The sequence below is a fragment of the Sphaeramia orbicularis genome, chromosome 13 (genome assembly GCF_902148855.1).
Source record: "Sphaeramia orbicularis chromosome 13, fSphaOr1.1, whole genome shotgun sequence".
NCBI classification, from domain to species: Eukaryota; Metazoa; Chordata; class Actinopteri; order Kurtiformes; family Apogonidae; genus Sphaeramia; species Sphaeramia orbicularis.
The window spans coordinates 5574863-5598428 of NC_043969.1; the positions used below are offsets into that span (position 1 = coordinate 5574863).

At 40.9% G+C, this 23566-nt stretch overlaps 1 protein-coding gene across 1 annotated transcript in view; it reads right to left on the reverse strand.

The window, feature by feature from the left end:
- Positions 1 to 16440, reverse strand: part of gkup (glucuronokinase with putative uridyl pyrophosphorylase) — a gene marked incomplete at its 5' end in the record, with an annotated part of 82176 nt that extends 65736 nt beyond the window's left edge. Inside the window, 2 exon segments of the mRNA XM_030152780.1 lie at positions 16277 to 16321; positions 16417 to 16440. Coding sequence (XP_030008640.1) covers positions 16277 to 16321; positions 16417 to 16440 — 69 coding nt within the window.
- Positions 16441 to 23566: the final 7126 nt, after the last annotated feature.

Genomic DNA, 23566 nt, shown 5'->3' on the forward strand with positions numbered 1-23566 from the left:
ACATAACAGTTACATTATGTTTCTCAGCAATCAAAGTTTTTATAAAATTAATGAAACAAGTACAAATACTTAAGTGCCCCAGTGTCGATAAGCCTCGAGTCGCTCTTTAAATCCTTGCTTCTGGATCGCATTGCTTTGGTTGCCCTTTTTTCCGCTGGTTTGCCAGGACCGCTGCTTAATTTGCTCCAAGAAAGAATTAGGTGTTTTTACAACTTGCACCAATAGTCCCCTCTTCACCATATCTTCTGTTGCCACAGAGTTGTACATCACCGTGCCACCGCTGTAGTGCACTCTCAGTTTGGCTGGGAAAGGAGTCTGGAATCGAATGTTATTCTCCCGGAGCACTTTCTTCGCTGGGGCATATTCCCTTTGTTTACGTTGTATCTCGGGAGCATAGTCATTGTCCACACAGACCTTTTTCCTTTTAAAATCCAGACCTTTTGCTTGCCAAGCCTGTTTAATGACATCCTCCTTTGTTCGGTAACTAGCAAAGTTGACCACAATGGACCTTGATAGGGCTCCGAAGGGGGGGTTTGTAGCCAGTGTACGGTGCGCTCTCTCAATGCCCAGTGCCGTAGGTGGGAGGTGGGAGTCCATTTATGAGCAAACTCTCCACAAAGTTTAGCATAGATGTAGAACTGTCCGCAGCCCCTTCATCCACTCCATATATTCTAATATTCTTGCACTGCAAACAACCCTCCAGGCTCATCAACTTAGCTTTGACTTTGGTGTGGAGTTTTGCTAACTCAATTAGCAGCTCCTCAGCTGACTGAACTTGATTCTTCACAACACCAATCCGTTCCTCTGCTTTGTCCAGTCTCTTATCGACATTGTTCATGTCCTCTCTCACAGCCTCAAACTGCTTGTTGTTGTCTCTCCTACAGTCTCATAATTCTTTCAGAATTTGTTCCAAACTACCACCTAAATAAGCTTTGTAGCCGGGAGCACACTTCTTATGCTTCCATCTCAACACCAGCCAGACTGGAAGGTAATGACTGAGGTTATTGTAGTACTAGCACGCAATGGTGCAGTGGTCCCTGGAGAAATGGGTATACTCTCAGTTTTTGCCTTTTTTTTTTTTTTTTTTTTTTTTTTTTTTTTTTAATTTAAGTAGTCCAGAAGAATGCCTTGTTTTAGAAACAGTGACATGTAAGACTACTCTATTTAGTTTAACCAAAAATCTGTCAGTAGTATTTGCTCACTATTATTATAAAATGATCATGACTTGATCAAGACCAGTTTGTAGGTATTACTGGTCACACAAGCAGACTGCATGAATGTTAAATATATTCAACATGAGGCAAACATAGGATAATGTTAGCCTTTCATAATGTTAGCCTCCTTGCACAGTTTAACTATTGGCGACAAAATCTCTTCTCTAATAACTCTAAAAATCTGTCAGAAATTAAGACAGTCATTCAAGCTGCCTAGAGAAATTTCAGTTTTATCAAATATTTCTCTTTTACCAGGTTTTAAGCCAGCTATGTTAGATCCAGGCTTTGGAAAATGGTCTAACTTTGGGCTCAGTAAAGTGCACCATATTATAAAAGATGGTTGTTTGAAATCCTTTGAGCAGTTAAGGGATCAATTTCAGCTTCCCAATACAGATTTTTTCAAGTATCTTCAGCTGAGGAGCTTTTTGATAAAACATAAAGAGTGGAAGAAAGTCCTGAATCCCTCACCAGTTGAAGAACTATTGGTAAAAAAATTCAACAAGGGAACAGATTTCCAAAAGCAATTAGCCGGTTTTACCAAGCACTTTCAAATTTTGTAATTAATAACACTTCTAACATAAAATGTAGATGGGAATTGGAAATTAACACACACATACCAGATGAGGTGTGGGCAGATACGTACATGCTCTGAAGCCCATATGGTCACTAATTCTAGCTCATGGAGAGTTCAAATGGAAAATAGTCACAAGATTTTTCAAGTCAACGGAGTTAATTTAAAAAATTAACCCCCTGAACCCCAATATCTGTTGGCGGAATTGTAGGGCTCACTTAGGGAACCATACCCACATATTCTGGACGTGTCCTCAGATCAGACCTTTCTGGGATGACATATTTGTCATTGTGAACACAGTTTTCAACCAAACATTTTCTAAAGATTTAAAATTTGCTATTTTAGGTGTAATCCCAGAAAGCTTAGAGGGAAATAACCGAAAATACCTCTTGCGAATTTTACTTACGGCACCCATTAAATGCATCACTATCAAGTGGTTGAAACCTGAACCTCCAACATATAACATTTGGATTGAGAAAGTGAGGGAAATCTATCAGATGGAACAAATTACTTATGCGCTTAGAATTCAGGGAGAGATGTTTACAAAGAGATGGAGTCCCATGATTAAGCTCTTAATACAATGAGCATTCAAAAGTGGTTGTATACATGTGTTTTGTTTTGTTTTTGTCATGTTCCATTTGTTATTAATTGTATTCAATATCTACTGCAGATTTTTTTTTTTTTTTATGTTTGCCATATGGGGATGTTTGATTAGATATGTTAATATCTGTAATTTGTATGAACAAAACCAAAAAAGACTAAATTCAACAAAAAAAAAAAAAAAAATTATATATATATATCGCTTCTCTAAATGTAGTCATATGGCCAGTAGTTTTAAAAACAGTGACACATTTGGAAACCACCTTAAAACTTACCTCAGAATTATGTATTCCATGAAAGTAGGTTCTCTCGATAAGTGTCACTCACTTGAAAGACATTTATTCTGCCTTTCTCATTCGCATTTCCAATAATTGTGCATCTTTCAACGAGACGTGCAGTGACCTGTCAATCAACTGGGGTGGCCCTGGGACCTGAGGTGTCCAATCAGGTTCCAGAGTTGGCCAGTGCTACTTAGCAATATTTTCCTCGGCATGACCCGCCCTACTCTGCCTCTGATTGGCTCATCAGTCCTTATGCCTAAAGTTAACCACTCTAATCAGTGAAGGCAGTGAGTACTAGCCAATTAGAGGCAGAGTAGGGCGGGTCATGGCTTCGCCATCTGAGGAGAAAAAATGGGCAATTTGGCTTGCAGATACTAATGAATGGTACGCATCAGGGGGATTTAAAAGTGGGTATACGTAATGATGACTGAAAAATAAATAGGTATACGCCATATACCGCCGTATACCCTGAACTACACCACTGCTAGTGCATTGACCCATGGGAATCCACAGGTTCTAGAAGCAATAGAGTTGATAAAATGGGGAGCTGAGGTAAGCTTACTTGTGTAACACGTGGATTAGGAAAAATGTAATGGCCCTCATTTTGTTTTGTATTGAAATCAAAAGTAACAGAAAACAATGCATTCATAGTTACCTTATATATTTTTTTGAAAGGGCTTTACATCATTACTATATGACTTCATCACATTCACACTACTTGATGACTTGACTAAGCTTACTGGTGTAACACACAGATTTGGAAGAAATATAATGGCCATGATTTTGTTTTGTATTGACATCGACGTGGACCATAGACTTTGACACAGGACCGAATATGACAGTTTGTGAATTTTACCATTCCCAGTAGCACGTGAAGGCAGCAAAAGACTTTCACACAGAATTGAACATGACGGTTTATTGCGACCCACTGCCATCCGCAGTGACATGCAATAACTCCGGTCAGTGGCCTGCTGAACTCCAGTCTGTCTGATCGAAGTCTCTGCAGAACATTCTGTCACCGTGTTACGGCAGGGGAGCATGTTAACGGGCCGGGTCTGACCAGGGACCTGTGTTGTGGAACCAGGCCACAGTAAGAACCAGACCAACCTTGTTAGTGTGTGATCACAGCGGGACCCGGTTCTCCTGTTGTGTCCCAGCTGTTCTGTTGATCTGGATCCAGCCCCCCCATTTGCAGCTGTGAATGGACTCATCTGAAGGCTACCTGTAAGCCCATTGTAATTTTAAAGACAACCAATAACTCTGAGGAAGAAATTTGTGATTGGAGAACACAGACAACACCCTTTTGTTTGAGAGCACAGACGGCACCCTTTTGTTTCATGTTCCCTGCTGAGCTAACCTCTTAGCATTAACCAGTAAGGTTTTGATTATATGTTAAGATGCCTCTACCAGGTCTGAGAGACTTACCCTCCCTTTCCCTTGGTGTGAACCCCCTTCCTGGAGCGCGACCCCCCTCCCTTTTCCCTTGAATGTAAATTCTCTTGTCTCCTCCCTTAAGTACAACCCCCTTTTTTCTTTATTACTTTGTCTTTTGTTTTCTGTTGACTGCTTTGAAGTAACTGTATAAATACCATCTGAAAACATAGATTCGGGGTCAGACTACTGAAACAGACTCTGTCTGCATCGGTACTCTCACCGTGCTCCGGAACACTAAATAAAGCTACACTCATCGCAGCAAACTTTGAACCACGTTTTGTGATTTTTCTTCAACAAATGGTGCCATGACCCAGATGGCAACAGACCTTCAATGGAGACTCCTCTTTCCAGACAAAACAACGCCAGTGACCTAACAACCAAATTTCAGAGGTAAGGGTCCTTTTGAAAACCCCAAATTTTGTTGCTGTGCATTGTTGAAGGTCTGAGAGCTGGAGTCCCAAAGAAAGGTGACGCCATCCAAATTTTAAGTAAGTTTGCTGTGTGAGTGTGGACAGAGGTTTTTGATAAGGTTTTGCTCTGTTATTGTTATCCTGTGTATGTCTAGGAATGCTTGTATTTTCATAGTTTACTTAGTGACAAAACTTACTTGCATCATCCTGCCGTAGAATCCGACTCGCTCTTCTAGCGGTTTAACGTTTCAGGTAAACATAGAGAACAGAAACTGGCCAGTGTGCATAGACCCTTGGGCAAGGACCTAGTGTCTGGGACACAAGAGAGATAGGTCCGCAGTGTCTGGGACACTGTTAGGAAAGTGTCTTGGAAGACACTATAAGGAAGGTGTCTTGGAAGACACCGTAAGGAAAGTGTCTTGGAAGAAACTGTAAGGCAAGTGTCTGGGACACTGCTAGGTAAATAGGCCTATACAGGACTGGTAGGAAGAAGTGGGGATGATTCGCTCTGCCACGGATGATTCGCTCTCCCAATACTTAGTGGCAGATTTCTCCCTCGAGGAATAAGTGGGGATGATTCGCTCTCCCAACACTTAGTGGCAGATTTGTCACTCGAGGTATATCTCTTAAGTAGAATGTTGATTAGAGGGATTGGTAAAGTGACTTGTGGGGTAGAGAAAGTGTAAAGAAAAGTTGCTTTGGTGTTGGGAGGGATCTTACAGAAAGGCAATGGGAAGTTATTTTAGAAGAAAGCCAGGGAAAGAGTTAACCAGTCCTGTCAAGTACATGTACGAAAACTATGGTACCAGTATCATTAAGTTAGTTGCAACATGGGTTGAATTAACTGCAAATGATGGTCTGTTGAAATCTCCCCGAAACGGGACATTTGATCGAACCAGATTTAAAAATTTAAAAGAGAAATTAAGTTTCTGTACAGATAAAAACAGCACTTTAATTCCCTCAGATTTAGGACAAATGAAAGTAAATGTTGTCATGCAGAATCCCAAATAGCTTCACTTACTGATCAAAATAACAAGTTAATGGCCCAATTAAATAAATAAATAAATAAATAAATAAATAACACAACGCAGATAAAAACTAAATTGAACAGTGTCACCACTACCAAAAATGATAAAATCAAAATGCTATATCTTGTCAAAGAGCTAAAAGAATCCAGTGATGACATTAGTGATGAAACCAGTATTGATGATTTCCTTTTGAGTGTCCAAAAATCTAAGGTGAATAATCAAGGAGAATAAAGGTGGGATACAGTTAAGAAAGACAGAAAATTAAAGAAGACAGACAGACAGATAGAACAAGGGAAAGATGATAACCTTTGGGAGATTTATGAAAAACTCATGACAACAACAAGAGAGAGTTGTAGTCTATCACAATAATCAGATTGATGATCTTCCACCTAGTTTTTTTTTTTTTTTTTAAGTGTTTTGTGAGTAGTCTACAACCAAAAGTTTGAAGAAAAGATACAGTTAACTGTTGGATGGACAGGAAAATCAATGTCAGAACTGTTAGAAATAACTTAACATCATTGGGAAAATACAGCACAAAAAGAATATAATGTGTGTGAAATGGTAATGTTTGCCCAAGTGTCTCACTGTCCAGGCAAGAGCAACCAAAGGGAAAACAATGGCAGAAGTAATGGCAGCAGGGGAAGGTGGAGACAAGACACAGTTCACACCTGGGACAAAGCAACTTTTCACCCTTCTCAAACAAAGGGCATGATAATTGCTTCTATTGTGGTGAACCAGACCACTGAGTGAGAAACTGCCCACACCAAACATCTCAACCCCAGACAAACCCTGCCTATGGCACCTCCAACAAGCATTCAAATGGAAAACCATCAAACCCCACACTCATAGAGCTGTCAGGAAAGAAACCAAAGTGAAACAGAGATAAATGTGATCCAAGCTCCTTTAATTAAATTGGCAAAAACAGATGAAGAATCCCATCTAATGGTAGATGTTAATGGTAAATCAATATCATTTCTAGTAGACACAGGAGCTTCACTTTCAACCTTAAAGCTATACCTACCGATGTGGCATTTCTCACAGCACTTAGCAGAAGTTTGAACATGAACAACCCGCCTCCCTCCAAAGCCCCGCCCACTTCCCTCTGCCTGAGCTCTGAGGCTCCTCCTCCTCTAATCTGATGCGCGATGAAAACGGAGGAGGAAGCAGAGGCGGAGGTCCGGTCCGTTTTGGCGTGTCCGCGGACCCCTCCCTCAGTAATCAGATGCATCATCCACCTGCCGCGGGCCCACGGCCCCTGTTCCATCAGTAGACCTGGTCTGTGCAGTACTGGGATGGGCGCGCGCACTGTGAACGCGCGGCCTCCGCGAATTTTCCGTGGACATTTGAAGTTTCATAGTCCATACAATTATCATCCTACATCATCTTACATGTGTGACACCATGTACATGTACCTGTATGAGTCCGACCGTCATAAAAGCTGAGCTTTATGCAGACCTGTTCAGTCCAGTACAGCTGACTTCCGGACTTTTGTCTCCATCCTTCATTCATCAGACTCCCATTTGTGCCCCTCAGTTGTCGTTTCTGTTCATAAATCCGTTTTTTCCCTTCCACATGTGCATGTCAGTTCTATCCAAACATCCTAGACAGTAGACTGTGGTCAGTGACAGGAGAAGCAGCGCCAGTGAAGCATCAGATTCAGAGGGACACATATCGGATGTGAGACGGAGATAATGGATCAGATGCTGGACGGCTGTAATGGATGATTGACAGGAGGCTCAGTCAGGTTCGGCCAATTATTTTATTCGGACCGACTAAAATGATTGGTCAAACTGTTATTAGAAATATATGACAATTAAACATTTTTGAGTTTCAATACCTGGTGGATTTCTTTTCCATTTTAGTTTGACACACACTTATTAGGAGCATTTTAAGATGACAAAAGAAAAGTGTAAAAATGCCACATCATACGGTATAGCTTTAAACCAACAGAATCCACTAATCTAAAATCATCTAAAGAAATTGCAAGAGCCGTGGGGGTTGAAGGTATTCCTATGTGCCGACTGTTATCTGAGCCGACTGTAGTTTCTATAGGTCCTTTTACTGAAAGCATGTCAAGTTTAACTCCATAACTGCATGGAAGTCATCTCTTGTTCATCTAAAACCACGCTTTGACCTTTCCAAAACTCCTCCTTCTAATTCTGATTTTGTTTTCTATACTGATGGCTCAGCATATAAAGAAAATGGAGTGCCACACGCAGGGTATGCAATTTGTGATAATTTTTGAATTATTGAAAGTGCCACTCTGCCACCCTCAAGCTCTCCCCAAGTAGCTGAGTTACTTGCATTGATGAGAGCCTATCAACTTGCAAGAGGTAAAACTGTTACTATTCATATAGATTCCAGATATGGTTTTGAATGTTCATAAAACTTTAGTACACTGTGGGCAAACCAAGTATTCATCCCATCCTCGGAGACACCCACTGAACAAGGCAAACTGATTGATGAATTGTTAGATGTAAATATGTAAATAATTTGTGGGTCCACGATGACGGCCGCATCGTGGCTCCTGCACCCCTGTATCTGTGGCTAGCACATATTTTACATGAGTAATCACATGGAAAAGAAGCTAAAGGGGGATGTGTCAAATACTGTTGAAAGACTGGTATGCTCCAGGATTACATCTTATGTCCAAAAACACTGTGAACAACGCCTGATCTGTCAACAGCACAACCCAAGAAAGACAGTACAGACAACTCTGTCAACACATCTTTCCCCTGGAGGACTTTTTGAAACTCTGCAAATAGACTTTACTCATATACTGAAATGTAATGGATATGACAATGTTCTTGTGTGTGTGTTGATATGTTTTCCAACTGACTGGAAGCCTGACCTTACAAGAAGGCTGACTCCATTTCAATGACAATACCTAGTAGTCCATTACTATGTATGAAGAAGATGGATCTCCATGCTATGAATGCGTCTCTGATCTCATTCTGCTCTGCCCTAACCTATACTGTTCAGTCAATTCACAGACAGATAAAAGCTGTTCAGTCTCCTCCAAGTGACCAACAGTGCCACACATCCAATCAGGAGACTGGGTCTGAATCAGAGAGTTCCTGCAGAAAAACACCCTGAAATCCCGCTCGTCCAAACCACAACATGTCCTGCTGACCACAGCAGTCGAGTGTGAGGTTGTCTCACTTGAGTCCACGCATCACACTACAAGAAGACGCCTCCTCCATCATGCACCACAGACCAGCGGAATCCTTCTACACCCTGTGAGCCCTCCTCTTCATCACCTACAGTACCATAGAATGTCAACTGCATCTCTGCAGGAATCCTTCTCACTTGAAGGACAACGCAGGCATCAGAGTCCCAGAAGAAGCTGGCCAACATCTGCTACAATCAGAGGAGCAGCGAAACAACACTGGCACCAGAGTCCCAGAAGAAGCTGACCAACAACTGCTACAGTCAGATGAACAAAGGAGCAGCGCAGGCACCGGAGACCCAGAAGCAGATGACCAACACTTTCCAAAATGGACCACAAGTGCAATTATGGAGAAAAAATCTCAGTGGATTATTGCCAAGAAAATTCCTGAATTGATTTTATAAAACAAACCAGGAAATCTACAGACACCACAAACATGACCTTTTGGTGTATCAGAACACAGAGACACCACATGAGCATAAACCACAACCCTCAATGAACACATTTCTTCAGCTGGCAAAATTGGTGGCTGATAATACCCCAAACCACAAGAACTGTTATGTATGCGGATTCATCCTATACAGCACAAGCGAAGGACTCCCTTTGATGGCTGTGCCCATCACCCCCTGTGACACTTACCACATGCTACATTTTAACTCTACTTATGAACAATGTACTTGTCTATTCCTTTATCAAAAGGGATGTACTGGATTTGTGGCATGAAGGCATATGAACTTTCACCACAGGGATGGTCTGGGGTATGTGGGTTGGGTCACATAATACCAAAAATGAGAGTCCTTACCATGTCACCTGAAGTTCACATGGTAAAGAGAGACTTATACGCACGCACACACACACACGCGCGCGCACACACACACACACACACACACACACACACACACACACACACACACACACCATGGACTAGACTTTCTGGTGCACCCATCCCAAATTATGGAATCATGGCAGCCTTGGATCAAATAAGAGACCTTTCTCATGCAATTGAGGACCTTGCAAACTCCACAGCAAAAGGCTTGGCCATGCTCTCTCAAGAAATGACTGCTGTTCAAATAATGACTTTACAAAACCGTGCTGCATTGAATTATTCACTGGCCCCACCGGATGAACATGTGCTGTTATTTGAGTAAAATGTTGTACTTTTATATCTGATCACAACTCCACTATATAAGAAATAACTAACCACATGCATGATATTGTCAAGACACTACATAACCCTGACATCACTGGTTTATTTGACTGGCTTAAAAAGAAATTAGGGGCACTGGGTTACGTCCTTTTTGAATTTGTTTTACTTGGTTTTGGAACCCTAACAACAATTATTCTCCTGATCACCTGTCCCAAAACCATTTGTATATCAATTGTTACAAAACCAATCACTACAATTATGTACACCAACACAACTCAACCCACCCCTCCAGTAGAAGAAGAAAACTATGATTTTTTTGTGTCAGATTGAGATTGATGATGTCTGAATAGGAGATTTAAAAAAAAAAAAAAAAGTGTGGATTGAGGAAGAAAATTTGTGATTGGAGAACAGACAGCACCCTTGTTTGAGAGCACAGACGGCACCCTTTTGTTTCATGTTCCCTGCTGAGCTAACCTCTTTAGCATTAACCAGTAAGGTTTTGATTATATGTTAAGATGCCTCCACCAGGTCTGAGAGACTTACCCTCCCTTTCCCTTGGTGTGAACCCCCTTCCTGGAGTGCGACCCCCCTCCCTTTTCCCTTGAATGTAAATTCTCTTGTCTCCTTCCTAAAGTACAACCCCCTTTTTTCTTTATTACTTTGTTTGTCTTTTGTTTTCTGTTGACTGCTTTGAAGTAACTGTATAAATACCATCTGAAAACATAGATTCGGGGTCAGACTACTGAAACAGACTCTGTCTGCATCGGTACTCTCACCGTGCTCCGGAACACTAAATAAAGCTACACTCATCGCAGCAAACTTTGAACCACGTTTTGTGATTTTTCTTCAACAACTCCAAAAGTATTGGTTGTATTAATAAGCTGTTTTCGCCTGTCTGATCCTCGACCCAAAATACTTAAGTACTCCAAAAGGCAAAGGCTAGCTCCCTCCAGTTTTTCAGTTATAAAGCAGACACACATACTAGAGATCGCAGCATTTCAGCTGGTAAGGTTTTGGTTTTTCTAACGTAGGGAAAAGATAAATGAGCGTTAAGTTTCATTTTCACGGCACGGTCTGCACAGCTCCTTACCTCCATACTATTATAAGCAGGATGGAAACTGGCTGAGCCCCCAGATTACACCCCACCCCACCAACAGATCAGTTCCACAGGAAACACTGGCTCAACCGATATGTTTTTTTCAGGGCCAATACTGATACCAATTATTAGTAGTCAAGGAGGCTGATAACCAATATTTGGAGCTGATATTCATTTGCAGTAAAAGTGAAAATAGTGGCGTCAAAATTTTGAATAATATGAACTCCAACACTTAACTTCATTTAAACTTTAAATGCCTTTAAGCATATGTTTATTAAACAGCTTTTCAGATTTGCAACATGTTAAAAGTTTTTTTTTTTTTTTTTTTTTTGTATCTTAGACAATAGAAATCTTTGTTTAAAAATTCTAACAAAAAGTGCTGGGAGCTCCCAGGCTCAGCAGCATGTCTTATAATGTTAAATGAAAAATGTTACAAAAAAAAAAAAAAAAAGCTCCCAAAAGTTTTCTACAGTAACCAAAGTTTTCCAAAATGTCAATATAACTGAAATGGTATTTTATCCCTCACCTGTCTTTACTTTAAGTTCAAACAAAACCAAAAAGTGCAGGGAGTTCCCAGGCTGAGCAGCATCTCTTATAAAATTAACTGAAAATTTAAATAAAGAATCAGCATTCTGGAAATTGTGGTAAAGTAAATAAAACAAAGTTAAATAATTTTGGACACTGCATTGCATTTTCTTTATAGCAGCTTGGAGGAACACATACCGCAGGAGTGAACTAGCCCAAAATCTCAAAACTGACCAATGCATGAAAAATGTATGTTTTTGCCTGCCGTGTCTCACCTTAAACCACCATTATTACCCTACAGTTTTCTCTCAGACAGACATACTTTGCTGTCAGTTTCTGCAGCTTCTCATGTGGCCTTCACACTCATACATACACAATTCTCTAGCTAGCTTCTCGTGCTATCCTGCAATAAACTAACTCAGTGTTCTGCTGGTAAGGTTTTGCCATGGTGCAGCGCCACAACTCTGCTTTTTGGTGCAGTGCCACAGCAATATCCTTGCCATCACACCACACATTTCATACAAAAGAATCATTACTGTCACCTTAGACTGATTATGTATAACATAAAAGGCCAGGACAAACATCCTGCCCTCTCACATGAAAGCTTGCGAAGATTCAGGAGGTAGGGAAAAGATAAATGAGCACTGAGTTTCAGTCTTCCCACCAACCCCACCACCACCGGATTATTTCACTGTCAGACCTTGGCATTTGCTTTTTAATCATAATCTAAACTTGTCCTGCCCCAGTACGTTTACAAAGATTCAGGAGGCAGGGAAAAGGTAAATGAACACTAAGTTTCACTTTCATGGACCGAGAGAGGCGCAGCTGCATCAGAGCCAAAATAACCCAGTTTGAAATTGATCTCTTATCGGCTGTCAGATTAAAAAAAAAAGATAGAGCCGATATGTGTCAAATGCCAAATATTGTCAATACCTAACACATAAACGCACAACCCACGCATGCACATGCACACACAGAGGTCACTTGGCTTTTATAATATAGATGAGTCTACACAGTTTTTTATTTTTTAAGGAAAATGTTACATACTTGCTTTTCAAAGGTCCCATTGTGTAACCCATTTTGTTCTTGTACACCTTGAACAATACCAGAGCAAAATCAATAGTACAAAAATAGCCTGCATAATAGGTAAGAGGCAGAAATTAATATTTGCATCACAACAGTTTTAAAGTAAACATGTAATACTACAGAATAAGACAAAACATTTCTAGCCCACACACCATGTACATGTATTCTAGAGATAAATGGATACATGGCCATTCATGTGACTTATGCATGTTATACTCCTAGATCAGTGGTTCTTAACCTTGTTGTAGGCTAATGAACCCCACCAGTTTCATATGCGCATTACCGAACCCTTCTTTATTAAAAAAAAAATGATTTTTTTTCAAATTCAAGACACCGGTATATGTTTTACTGGTGCACAAAATGAACCGTGCATTAACATCACTGGTTCAAAGAACATAAACCAATACGGTGCCTGAACTCACAACAAATTACATCCCTTTTCACACAGACATGACCTTTTTTATTACAACCACATGAAATGGTTTTAATTTTAACCTTATGTGTTCCAATAATGAACTTATTGTATTTAAAGTTCTCGTTATACTCGATCAGTATTTTGTGTGATCGTTGTTTATTACGGCACTAGCTCGGCTTTAGCATAATATGAGTTCTCCAGCCACGATGGTGCATCGGTCGTCACATGATTGTAACTGACCAGTGCGGTGACCGAAAAATGTAACAAACGCTACCCATGCTGCCTCTGTGGTTACAGGAAGTAGCAAAAGTCATAACAACCGATGTGGAAAATACTCAAATAATTCATCGTCAGATGAGTGGAAGAGATTATAAACCAGTGGTTCTTAACCTTGTTGGCGGTACTGACCCCACCAGTTTCATATGCACGTCACCGAACCCTTCTTTATTAAAAATAAAATATGATTTTTTTCCAAATTCAAGACACAGGTATGTTTACTGGTGCACAAAATGAACCGTGCATTAACATCACTGTGTTCCAAAGAACAAAAACCAATACAGTGCATGAACTCACAACAAATTACATACCTTTTCACAAAGACATGACCTTTTTTAATACTACCACACTGAAATGGTTTTAATTTTTGTATTCCAATAATGAACTACTGTATTTATGCTATATTATCATTTTTAACATTTTAACACACACCCATAACCTAATTTCCATCAGGCTACAATAATAATGAATATTTACTGCAAATCAGTGTGACTTCTGCTGTTGCCTTTGGACTGACCAGTTCAGAAATGCGTGGCTTCACTTTGGTAAGTGCCACTCTCTTGCCATTTTCACAGCAAAGTCTGTTCCTTTTCTTTGTTATTTATGTCCAGCATCCTTATTACGGCACTAGCTCGGCTTTAGCGTAATACGATTTCTCCATCGGCGACGGTGCGTCGGTCGTCACATGATTGTAACTGACCAAGTGCGGTGACCGAAAAATGTAAACAAACGCTACACATGGCTGCCTCCGTGGTTAACAGGAAGTAGCAAAAGTCATAACAACGATGTGGAAAAATACTCAAATAATTCATCGTCAGACAAGTGGAAGAGATATAAACACTTCCGGATGTGTTGTAGTGCTATAAGCAACAACAATACACCGCATATATTGGACTGTCAATCAGAGGAAAGAGTTCTCCGAAGCCTGTTTGTCTTACATACACGGACCTAGCCCGACACACACACCCAACTAATGAGTCGAGTGTGTGTCTTGGACCTCCGCCAAACCCTGAGACTGACTCACCAGAACCCCTAGGGTTCGATCAAAACCCAGGTTAAGAACCACTGTTATAAACACTTCAGATGTGTTGCTAGTGCTATAAGTAACAACAATACACCGCATATATGGATGTCAATCAGAGAAAGAGTCTCCGAAGACGTTTGTTTACACTACACGGACCTAGCCCAACACACACCCAACTAATGAGTTGAGTGTGTGTCTTGACCTCTGCCGAACCCCTGAGGTCTGACTCACCGAACCCTAGGGTTCGATAGAACCCAGGTTAAGAACCACTGTCCTAGATTTATATGACAGATCCAATCCTTGCTAAAAATAAATCAAAATGAAAAGTTCCATAAGCAATGTGGGAATGAAAACCTCTTTTAGCCAGCAATTTTATTTTATATTCATATGGTGTTGTTAATTGTAGATTTTATTAACTTGCCAGATTATCTTAAGTAGCTTCACTTTCTTTCACAATAATATTCTTTCACTGGTAGTTTTTATTCTTTGTCTTCATTAAATATAATCCTCCCTCAGTATTCAAGCTGCAGCAAAATGAACACAGCCCCGACACATATGTATTGTAGTGTAACTAATCAATTCTCACCTTTGACCGAAGAAGCGGATGACTTGAGCAATATCAAAGTTCTGGTCCGACACAGCAGGTCCCCTGCAATCTGTTCACACACAAAAAAATCCCTTGTTCTATATTTTGGTGTAATAAAACACCCTCATCTGCACACTGAATCGTTACTGAGCATAAGTGTGAATAGACAGATAATCTACAGATTCTTCTTACCACTATGATGTCGTCCTGCAGCTTCGACTGTCGTATAACCAGCTCCAGATCAGCCACAGCCCCAAGACGGTTCTCTATAGTGGTGCTCCCATCATTTATTACATTTTCCACTGGGAAGTCATTAGCTGTGGCCCAGCGCTCATAGTGCTTATACCTGATCAGGACAGAGGACAGAATTCAAAGGCGATTTACTTTTGCTTTTGAGGTTATATTAGTGGGATCTTGCAAGAGTCAAATGTTTAAAATAATACAGATGGCCAACAAATTAAAGTACAAAACCTGAGAGAAGTTGATTCTACCAGAATAACAGACATGAGGGCTCACTGAATGATTCAATGAGTGTAAAATGAACACCTAGGCTTGCAGAAAAATACAGGCATATATATATTGTACATGACATACGTGTAATCTATGTGTTAGATATTTATTGGAACAAAATGTAAGTTTTCACTGAGGGATCAGCAACTTTTTTTTCTTTTTGTTTAGGGTGGGTGGTGTATATACTAAATCTCCTGGAGTTTGGTGAGCATTATGAATAGATTGCAACTTGGGTTAAATTCATAATAAATTAAACTTCAACTTTTTTAATAAAAATCTAAAAGATTTTATTGCCGTTAAATCATGTCCTGGCACCTGCTTTATAAGCTTCACCATTATGGGTGACTGATTTGATTAAAAACTCATTCATTTTTCATAAAGGCTTCATCCTCTGCAGGATTGAGTTGATGCTGTATAAAGGTGGGGTACATCCTGGACAAGTCACCAGTTCATCACAGGGCTGACATATAAAGATAAACAACCATTATTATCTGAATGTACAGCGTGACCAGTTAACCTGTTAAGATGCATGATTTTCGGTGGTGGGAGAATGTCAGAGAACCAGGAGAGAATCCATGAGACACAGAAAGGCCCATGTCAACTGGGCACTGGGTTCAAACCCAGGACCTTGAGGCAGCAGATAGTCAATGATAAGAAAACCCTGGCGTGGGCTGAAGGCCAAGGGTTCCCAAGTGTAGGCACATTATGTTTGAGTATGCTGTAGTGGTTTTGGGGATATTTTAATTTTTTGGTTATTAGTAGTGATAGGGAAAGCGGATGCACATATCTTAACAAATATATTAGCAACTACTGTGATATTCTTTGAAAGCAAATGGGTTGGTACAAATACCAAGGTGCGCTGAAGAAGTTCAGCAATATTTTTTTCTTTTGTTCCTGTACTCACTTGTCCGCATTTGTGACCAGATACACTTCTGTGAACAACTGACGCCTGAGGAGGAATCAGAGATGTAATTAACCTTACATTATCTGGAGTAATAATCACTTAATTTTTATGTTTTCAGACTCCTGCCACTGTTAACATACATGTTCACAGTTTCCCACCAAAAGTCAAGGATCTTCTTCCCTCCAATGCCTGGAAGCAAAGCCTTTGGCACCCCCGTGAGGAGGTTGTATAACCCAGTCTCATCATTCTGGGAAAAGAATGGTACATGTTATCATATGCAGCATGAGGAACTTCTCTGGAACATTAGTTGGGCTACAAGCTTAAATGCAGTGTTTTGTGTGATGTGACTTATTTAGTGTTCGTTATTATATATTCTGCAGATTTGTGGTTCATATTTAACATCGGTATTGGGAGAATTAATCAGATACAGTATAGTTTAAAATCCTGCAGGAAAAGTCCCAGTTAGGTAAACGTGTCAAAGTGCTGGAATACCAGCTGCAAGAGATGGTTAAAGTTGCTGAGTAAAAGTACTGTTTGGGACGTCTGATCGATTAATTTATGCAGAGTATGTAGGCTATTATATTTGTGAATTGTCAGTGCGTTACCGTTGGATGTGCTGAAGGTGGAGGTATGTTGAACTTTGTGTTTCTTAGACCTTCTTTATCATTGCTTTACATCTTACAGTGACATATTGAATGATTTCACCCTTTACTGAAATGAAACCACATGACACATTTAGAAGGAAACACTGCTCGGTGGATCTGTTAACACCTGAAGTATGAACCATCAATCAGTGTAAAATCTACCTGGATTAACCACAACCTAACCATGTCTTGTGCCACAGGGGCCTGTGCCAACAGTGCGAGCAAACAGTAAAAAAATGTATTTCTGACAAAACTGGGGTAACGTGGTTTGGTCAAATGTGAGCCGAATATACCAGGGGTTTTAAAAATATCACAAGTTTTTAAAGTGAAGGTCTAACTATCGAGAAACCCACTGACGACTGGCTTACATTAAATTAGACAGATTCTTAAGGCAGTTCGGTGCAAGTTGACGTTTGTCGTGATATACGCAAGTCACTACTTTGAACTTTGCACTGGTCCAAGTTACCTCCTAAATACTGCAACATTTTTCCGACTTACCTTAATTTGCGTCTCCAAGAAAGTGCCGTGGCCGGCTACCAGCAATATACAGATCATGGAGAACAGTTAAACACTGTACAAATATAGAGTTATTCCTTTGAATCAGGAGTAAGTAGGGTACAGATGAGGGTTGAGGAAAGAACAGAAACTTCCGGGCGCATCCTTCAAAATAAAACATGTATCACACGAACGTTCTTCTTTTTCTTCTGCTTCTTCTTCTTCTTCTTCTTCTTCTGGTTGTAATGGCGATTGGCAGCCTACTGAAAGGTGCATTTACCGCCACCAATTGGACTGGAGTGTGGACGGAGATAAACGGGGAAAAAAATGAATTAATCAAAAAATATATATATCAGAATCAGGATCGGCTTTATTGGCCAAGTATGTGAACACATACAAGGAATTTGGCTTCGGTTTTTACATTCATGAGATACATTTCCGACATGAACCCAGACAATGTGGACACAATATAGACAAACAGTCCACTAGAGACAAAGACAACAATGGGTTGAGATTTACAGTGGATTTACAATATAATATGTACAGAGTGCAAATTGGAGTTTTTATACAGTGAGTGGATGTGTGGATCCGGTCTATTAAAAATATGTTTTTGTATATATTATTTACAGTGGGTTTTACATTGTAATATGTACAGAAAGTGCAAATTGAAGTATTTATACAGTGAGAGGATATGTACAGGAATACAGTATGTAAAAATATATGTTTATGTAAATATATAAATTATTGTAGTGCAAATACAGTTTTTTTACAATAGTGCAAATTAGACAGTTTTATGAAGAGTGCAGAATATAAGTTAGTGAGTTGGGTGATTGGAGTCAGGGGGGTATTGACACTGGATGGGTCATGAAGTGTGAAGTGGTCATCAGTGTGACGGCCTGGGGGAAAAAACTGTTCTTGTGTCTGGCTGTTTTGGCGTACAGTGCTCTGTATCGCCTGCCGGAGGAAAGAAGTTCAAACAGGTTGTGACTGGGGTGTGAGGGGTCTGTCACGATGTTTCCTGCCCGTTTCCTGATTCTGGATAAGTCCTGAATGGTGGGCAGATCAGCACCAGTGATCTTCTCTGCAGTCCTGATTGTCCGTTTAGTAATAATCATGAAATAAAAAAGAAAGTAGAAAAAATAGGTAAATAACTAGAAGCTATAAAGGTGGCTCAGGCATCTGTTTCAGATGCCTCCTGGACGCCTCCCTGGGGAGGTGTTCTCGGGGATGTCCTGCCGGGAGGAGACCTCAGGGAAGACCCAGGACACGCTGGAGAGACTATGTCTCTCGGCTGGCCTGGGAACGCCTCGGGGTCCCCCCGGAAGAGCTGGAGGGGGTGTCTGGGTAGAGGGAAGTCTGGGCATCCCTGCTTAGACTATTACCCCCGCGACCCGGCCCCGGATAAAGCGGAAGATAATGGATGGATGGATGGATGGATGGATGGATGGAAGCTATAAAGTGCTATGTACACTAAAGGGTACATAGCACTACAGGAGCTGACGTAATGAAAAGTGTACCCGCCCCCTTCAGCCATTTTGAACTTAGAGTGCCAACAGTACTCATAGCAACACGTTTGTGTAACTTGCATGTAAAATCCGTCTGATCGAAGATGCCTGGGAGACACTGCTTCATCAAAAAGTGTTCCAGTTACTTCCATGATTGACACAGCAAACGTAGAGACCTGGAGGTACATTATTTTGGGTTTTCAACTAGTTTACAGTTCCCACACACTAACCCACTCAACGCACTAACCAGGCCATCACTAAACTAGAATCGAACCCCAGTCACTTCACACATACATGGAACAAGAATGTAGGGAGGAAACATTAAAAACAAACAATGCTATCTATTGACAATGAAACAATGTTGATAGTATTTCACCATTACTACCCCCTTGATTACAACACGTAAACACTGCACTATCCATGGGCTTACCTTTGACAGCACCACAGTGTTTTCACAGTCATTGTGCTTGTAGATCCCCAAACCTTGAACCCAGCCACAGCAAAACTGTTCATAGCTGTCAAGGGCTGAGGCTTTGAATTCTTCTACTGTCTTGTAACTTATGCCGAAAACAAGATGTTAACTCACTGCATGTAGATACAGGGTGACAGAAGAGTCCAGATCCCTGCACCAGTCAGATGCCGGTGTGCAAACCGATAGCGTGTAAGTTCAAATGATATGAACTTACTAACTTACGACTTCCAGATATGTCATGCATATATCAAGATTTAAGAAAAAAAATCAATAAGGCAGAGATGAAGCAAGGGGTCCCTATAGGAGAAGATCAGCGAGATTGGGAAGCAAAGGTATTTGGAGATAATCAGAGATATGAGGGATGTAGACCCTACGAGCTACCAGTGTTCACTGGCATCTGACTGGTGCAAGGATCTGGACTCTCTGTATCACTTGGTACCTACAGGCAGTTAGTTAAATATTTCTGTTGTTTCAGTATGTTACTACACAATGCAAGAAACCCAAAATAATGTACCTCCAGGTTTCTACATTTGCTTTGTCAATCATGGAAGTACCTGGAACGCTTTTTGATGCAACAGTGTCTCCCAGGCATCTTCGATCGGATGGATTTTATATGCAAGTTACACAAACAGACACCGTGCTATGAGAACTGTAGGCGATGCAAGTTCAAAATGGCTGTAGCAGCCCTTGGCATCAATGAAACGGCGTAGAGTTCGACTGGTGCAAATCTTTATTTCATCATGATGCACTGTGAAACTAAAACACAAATATTTGTACATCAGTTATTTTACAAAGTTTACTTTGGTTACATTTCCTTTAAAAGCACAGACATTACAAACAAGACATATTACTCATATTAAAATTGTAATTTAATACACACATTTCAAACAAAAGAACAAACAAAGGAACAAAACATGCCATTACAATTAATTAACACATACCTTGCTCCGCCTACCAAGGATGCAAACTCCTCACTCATCCAATGTATAACAGGTATGCGAACCAAACTGCGCTTTAACAACAAAAAAACAACCCATTCCACATGACTGTCAAGCTTGATATTTGTTCAAAATAATGTGTCAAACAAATCAAACTCAAATGTTCTTTGTGCTCACCTCACTTCTTTGTTCAGCACAATCCTGCCCGGCTCTGTGTGGCAACCCAATGTATGTGGCAAAACAGGGTGTGGCAATCAGCCTCATTATATCCCAAAAGGGGTGTGTGTGGCAACAATAAAACAAAATGGGAAGAAAATCCAACAGACACCAAAAATGAACAACAAAAAAAAGAAAAGAAGAAAAACCTAAAATAACCTATCAACCGGCACTAACAATGCGGAAGGGGGTGGGGACGCTGGTCGTTACATCAGCTCCTCATCCTAATGGACTACTGCGACATGACGTCGGGGTCACGTGATTTTGTTTACACGGCCATATTAGAAGACACCCCACAAGCTAGAAAGAGGAGTGCCAGGCTTGTTAGAGCGATAATTGTACACAATAACTGTAGTCACGGTTAACTTTGAGCAGTCATAGGCTGCTCAAACCGTGGGACATGGTGAAAGAAGTCTGTCTACAAGATTCCCTTTTTTTTAACCAAGCAGGGAGAAAAATATAGGGAACCTCATTGCCCAGAGACAGCGTACCGAGTATGGTGTAGTGCTACAGTCACTGTCAGCTGTATATTATGTATAACCATTAAAAGTGGTGAACAATAGGGGATGATACAGGTTATCCATGGTTTGGTACATATTGTGGTTCTTGGGTTGCAGTTCAGGTGCGACATGGATGCAGAGCCTGGGCTGTGCACTGAGCCCCGAGGGCTGAAACAGAGCTGGGTCCGGTGTTCTGGCTTGACAGGACACTGGCTGGCCTCTGCGTCCAGGCAGTGCCGTGAACCATGACTCAAGAGCCGCAACAGGTGGTAGGTCTACTTGTGTAGTGGTAGTAATATGTTATTAATTTTAGGTGTTCCTGCTCCCAGTTTGCACGTATCTTTGTAAGGGTCAAACCAATCAATCATAGCCAGTTTCTCAGCGTACCATTGCTTTTCAGCAGGGTTCAGAGTTTGAAAATAGTCTACCCTATATAAATGATAAACTGTCACTAATAACCCATTTAAAATATCTTATCACTGATAAAGCAGCAGCTAAACACACTGTCACTCTCTTGCCTCCACTCTGTCTTCCAATATGGCATCATATTTGTTTACTTGCAGTAAGGTTGACAGAGGTCTATACCGAGGCTACCTACTATAATCTATTCATCAGTCCTGTTTCATTTAGAAACAAGGCATTGATTTTCCACAGCTTTCATGAAGGAGCACCAAGAGCAGTGTTTTTCAACCTTGGGGTCAGGACCCCACTTAGGTTGCCTGGAATTCAAATGGGGTCACCTGAAATTTCTAGTAATTGATAAACCAAAAAAACTTAAAAAAATACATGGTGAGTTGAGAGACAATTGCAATACTTAAGACATGACAAACTCCAAAGCTGAAACTGAAGCACTGTTTCTCTTTCAATGTTCATTGTGGCCAGTTTAACATGCTGCAGCGCTTTCATAATTCATAGTGTGAGTTCTTGTTTGTTCAGTATTAATTTGCAGCCTTGTAAATGTCACACGGAGGGTACCCCTTTAAGTCAGATCACCGAGCCACACCAACACAGACACAAGAAAGTGGTGTTTATATAAAAGCAATGATTTATTGTGATAAAATAGGACAGAATGGAATCTATGTTATTAAAAACAATTAAACGCTACTGATCAGTGATTGAAATATGTTAAAACAAAACAATCTAAAAAGGGGACCGCAACAACATAAAACACACTGTCTTCGGAAGTCCCACATCCATTAAAGTAACCAGCGCTAGGCGCTAGCTAAGATACTCAGGTCTGTTGACGGCGTCCGTGTAGCGTCACGCAGTGAGTCTTTGTTGAGGCCTTGTCTCTCTGTAGGTCCGGTCACAGCGCCACAGTCCTCGCTCTGTCACAGCTCGTCCGGGTCGGGGAGACGGTAGCGGCGTTCTGCTTTGGTCCTCCGTTCCACCGTCATGCGCTTCGTACTCCTGCAGCTCCGATACGCTGTTCCTCGCCGGCTCGTCCTCCCCCAGGAACGCTCCGCCGCAGCTGGAAGAACAGTATCGACTTACGAGCTGTTTCACACAGGTAGCAGCCACATACACCCACACAAAACACGGTTTCATACGTTCCTTCACTTAGCGTATATGTGGCTCACCAAGGTCCTTTTCCCACGACACCGTCCGAAAACTGGAACGCTGGACATAAACGCCGTCCTGCAGAGCCTCGAGCTGCTTTCCTTGTCGCAAGTCTGTGTCTTTATATCGAAGAGGAAGTCCGTGGAAGGGCGAGTGTAACACCTTTCAGGTGCGCACCTCCGCTAATTATCTAGCCCAGCTGGCTGTGGACCAATAGTTAGTCAGGTGTAGGGGGGAGGGGAACAGGGGGCGACAGAAGTGCTGGATAAGACGTCCAATCCACATTGGCTTCTGCTTAGTCAATGTAAAATCACTGCAAGCTGAACAGTCAAAATATAATATACACACACATCATGCAATATTAAATTTACGATAAAAAAATGCACAGCAAGCATTAACACACTAAAAGCATCGCCATGTAAGATTGTTTAGCATATAAACAGCCACTGTCATCCTGTAACATAAAATACAGTCTCAACTGACGGTTGCATATCCTGACCAAACAAAATTAAAACTCTCACTTTGTTCAGTATCTCAACCTGACTTTCTGGCCTCGTCCATAAAACATGACATTATATAAACTAAATGTCTTCTAAAATTAATGATATTTGCAGCTTAGTGTAGCAAACTATTACATGATCAAAAACAAAAACAAACAAACAAAACAAAACAAAAAAACAATAATTCTCGGTTTTGAATGTCTGGGGTCACCAGAAAATTGTGATGTTAAAATGGGGGTCACAAGCCAAAAAAAAGTTGGGGAAACACTGACCTAGAAGGTTTGTTATAGTAAACTCTTGCCTATGGTTTCTAAGCCAGTAGTTAAATCACCCCTTTTCGCACTCATATTTATTATGGTGAATCAGAAACATGCTCAACGGTTCTGCCATGACTGCATAAACCAGTAGGGTGTTTGCTTATGTTATACCGTGACTAGTTGAGCTCTGAGTGGCCTATCTT